We start from the raw sequence: 3874 nt of genomic DNA, 5'->3' as shown, positions 1-3874 counted from the left end.
AACATTTATTAAATGAAATAGTATCCATTCTTATTGATGATGCTTTTCCATCTTAAAATCAGATTTTTAATACCCTGATTAAAGAAATCACTTAGCTTTGAAGCAAAAACATGTCAATGTCCTCTTTAACACCTACCACATTTGCATACATTTTCCCATTAAGATGATGTTGCAGTAAACGAAAAAGATGGTCATCTGATGGTCCTATATCTGGAGAAAATGTTTGGTGGGGGAGAACTTTCCAACCCAACTCTATAATCTTGTGTTGTGTCAAACGTGCCATATGTGGATGTGCATTGTCGTGGAGAAGAAGAACACCTTTCCGAGTGACGAGTGAAGGGCGTTTCTGATGAAGGGCTTGATATAAACGTTCCAGTTGCTGACTATAGATCTCTGCATTGACAGTTTGCTGTGAATTGAGGAGTTTGAAATGAATTACTTCTTTGATGTTCCACCAAATGCAAAGCATCACTTTCTGTGGGTGGAGTCCAGGTTTTGGGTTTGGAAGTTGTTTTTGTTTAGGACTGAGCCATTGTTTTTGGCATTTAATATTCACATAGAGAATCCATTTTTCATTACCGGTGACAAATTCTGTCCAAAAATGGTTCACATGCCAGAAGAGATGAAGCAACATTCACATGTTGGAAACTGTGATCATTGGAGAGTTTGTGAGGCACCCAAACACCTTCTTTATGGAATTTTCCCATATTTCTTAGATGTTTACATATTGTTTCATGAGAGACATGCAATTTCAGGGCCATTTCACAAGTGCATTGCTTTGGGTTAGGCTCAACAAGCGTCTTCAGAGCATCAATATCAATTCCAACATGTCGGCCCCTGCCATCACAGTTTTTAAGGCTAAAGTCACCTGAATGAAATTTGCTGAACTATCGTTGACACTTACGGACATTCAAAACATTTCCATAAACTTCTTTGATATTCTTTGTGGCTACAGAGGCATTGTTTCCTCCTCTTGTATTCAAACAGCATTACATGCCAAATGAGTGTCCCATCAATATGAGGGATTAGAGTAAACTTTATTTACTATTTAAATTATTAAACTTTACACATTATATAAGCTGCACTAACATGACATTTAGGCAGTTTGTTTAACTATTATACATGATGTACGTTTTTTGGGGGATGGTTGATGAAAGTGTTCCAAAACGTAACATTGATTTCTTGACAACCTAATATTTTGGTTAATAAATCAATGTTTTTAACATGTTTTATGATTTACCAATAACTTGAATTATAGCTGAGCCTAAAGTACTGTTATACATTCTAAGCCTAATCTAATGTTGTAGTACAAGTTACACCACCAAGCTCAAACTTAAAACTTTAACCCTACTATTTTTATTCACAAATCTTCTTAAATCTAGTTATTATTTTGTTATTTGATCCATGTTACTACAAATGATAATATTTAGAAATGTTAAAAAATGTCCAAGAGCTTCGCTTTATAACATCTTCTCTCTCCTATAACTTTGTGCTAAAACAAAAAAATCACTCAGTCACTACTAATAAAACATGATAACTAGATTTTCTACCTTAAAAATGAATTCATGACATTAAATGTGGGAAAAAAATCCTATATTATTAAAATCCCTTGGTGCTTCAGTAACCAAAAAGGTAAAAAGAAAGTATTCTTGTGATTTGGTATCAATACAACACAGTACTTATTGAATTAGTTGACATTACTGATGAACAAATGTAATATTGTGTGGTTTTCTTTTATAATTTCCTAAATGCCATTGGTTTATAAATATATATTCCTGCAGTGTACAAATATTTTGCTATGCTCATTTCATATCTGAAGTTAAACAGTAGCCTCTGACAGTGCCAAACATTTCAGGCTTCAGAACCTGCCTTGCCTTTTTTATTCATACTTCAGTATCTTGGTTTCTCATCTTTCTGTCTTGACATTTTGAGAGACCATGTACCTTACATAGCTGATAAAAAGTATTTCTGATTAACTGATTTAATTTCTTGGAAAGGTATATTAAATACTGATGTTGTAGTTATCACTGACTTACTTCTCTCTAAACATATCTGTACATTCATATTGTTTAGCCAAGGGCATTTGTTCTATGGTTATGGTATGTTCAAAATGCTTTTAAGCTTCATTTTTTATAGAATTATAAAATGTAGACATTATTGAACATCCATTTTTATACACAAATGCATAAACATCATGTTCATAAGTATGATTAGCTTATTAACATTAACAGATCCATTGTGCTGGTTGAAAGGTTTGTTGATAAGTTTATATAAGTAAAGAATCAGTTTATTATTTTTTTCTGATTCTAGGATGTGGATGAGTTTTTTGAGCACGAGAAGAATTTTCTAGTGGAGTATTTTACACAAGTAAAAGATGCAACTTGGAAAGCTGATAGAATGACCAGATCTCATAAAAGTAGGTTAAAATCTTTGAAAAGTTATCTGCAATTAATAACACTATTAGTTATTAATATGAAAAAATTGACTAGGAAAAGATATTTAGATTAGTTTACCATAAAATAATGTATTGTAAATAGAGTTGGGTGTGTTTGCTAATTTTAATTGAGTAGCAGTATAAATTATTATGTTTTCCCCATAGGAAGGGATACATATTGTATTTCCTATGTTTCTTTCTCCTGCTTTTCAACAGATATAATTGTGCCCCACTCCTTTATTTCTGGGTCAATTGTCTTGAAACTTGGAGGGCATGTATTATTGTCCAGTATACCCAGACACATTATAAATATTTTTATTTAGACCTTCTTTCCTATTTTAAGGAGTAAAAGTAAAGCATTAGAAAAACATTTTTCCTTTTGCAGAGGGTTGAGTATGTTATACTAGAATGATTTTGAATCTGCAAATCAGTTATGGCTGATATAAAGTCATGTTGGAACAGTATGCGTCAGAAATACATTTTGATATTGTTTGAAGTTTCATAGGTATTATGATGCCCCCAAAAATTGATTGCTTTTGAGAAGAGTATGTAACAGCCCTTTCTGAAACAAAATATTCATACACTTAGATTGTAAAGATATGTTCAGATTGGAAAGAAGATAAGGTTACTAAATGGGGTCTGAAAGGGAGTAGGATGTGGTAAACATGTTAAATAGAACATCAACTTTAAATGAAGAAATAGTCAGAACTGTAGAAATTCAGACATGTTTACATGCTATTGGAGGATGGCTGGGGGTTAAATCCTTAGAATTTTCAACTGTATTTTGTAGACTCAACTGTTACATTTCTTAAATGTTTACTTCATATTAAATACAGAAAGTCAGAAATGTATAAATATATTTATCACAGGCCTTAACCCTTTAGAGACGGGTCACGGGTGAAAGGCCATGTCATCTCGTTTGCTGACCCGCTTTCAAAATTTTATTGAACTACTGTTTCATGAATTTATGTCAGTAAGTTTGGTATCAAACTGTAGATTATAATTCAGATTTTAGTACTATATATTATTCAATTTCTTAATTGAAAAGCAAATATAAAAAAAACAGATAAACATTAATTTTTCTGTGTCACGTGGTATATTGAATGTAGCACTGGTTCAAATTAGATGTTTGTGAAGTCAAAATACTAAGTCTATAATTTCGAACGAATTAGAAACTCAAATTACCAATATTGACAAGCTAGAATATAAAATAAGATATTGCTCATGTAATAAATCAAACACAGTGGCACCCTGCCCACATCTTTCCATTTTTGGACACATTCCCTTATATACACTTACTTTTATATATGACATAAATAACCAATCAAAAGCTCAGAATATCCTCCTAGTGGCTTTCTTAGCCATTTTAAATTCTTTGGATGCCAACTCTTTCCTTCGAACCAAGATCTCAAGGAGGTAGGTTGTGTCTTTAGTCTGCTT

The 3874-nt window shown here is 32.2% G+C and overlaps 1 protein-coding gene across 1 annotated transcript in view; it reads left to right on the top strand.

Moving 5' to 3' along the window:
• LOC106469872 (sorting nexin-6-like) overlaps positions 1 to 3874 on the top strand; it is a 49980-nt gene that overhangs the window by 28034 nt on the left and 18072 nt on the right. Inside the window, 1 exon segment of the mRNA XM_013930385.2 lies at positions 2311 to 2416. Coding sequence (XP_013785839.1) covers positions 2311 to 2416 — 106 coding nt within the window.

The sequence above is a fragment of the Limulus polyphemus genome, unplaced genomic scaffold (assembly GCF_000517525.1).
Source record: "Limulus polyphemus unplaced genomic scaffold, Limulus_polyphemus-2.1.2 Scaffold99, whole genome shotgun sequence".
NCBI classification, from domain to species: domain Eukaryota; kingdom Metazoa; phylum Arthropoda; class Merostomata; order Xiphosura; family Limulidae; genus Limulus; species Limulus polyphemus.
This window is presented reverse-complemented; position numbering and strand designations above follow the sequence as displayed.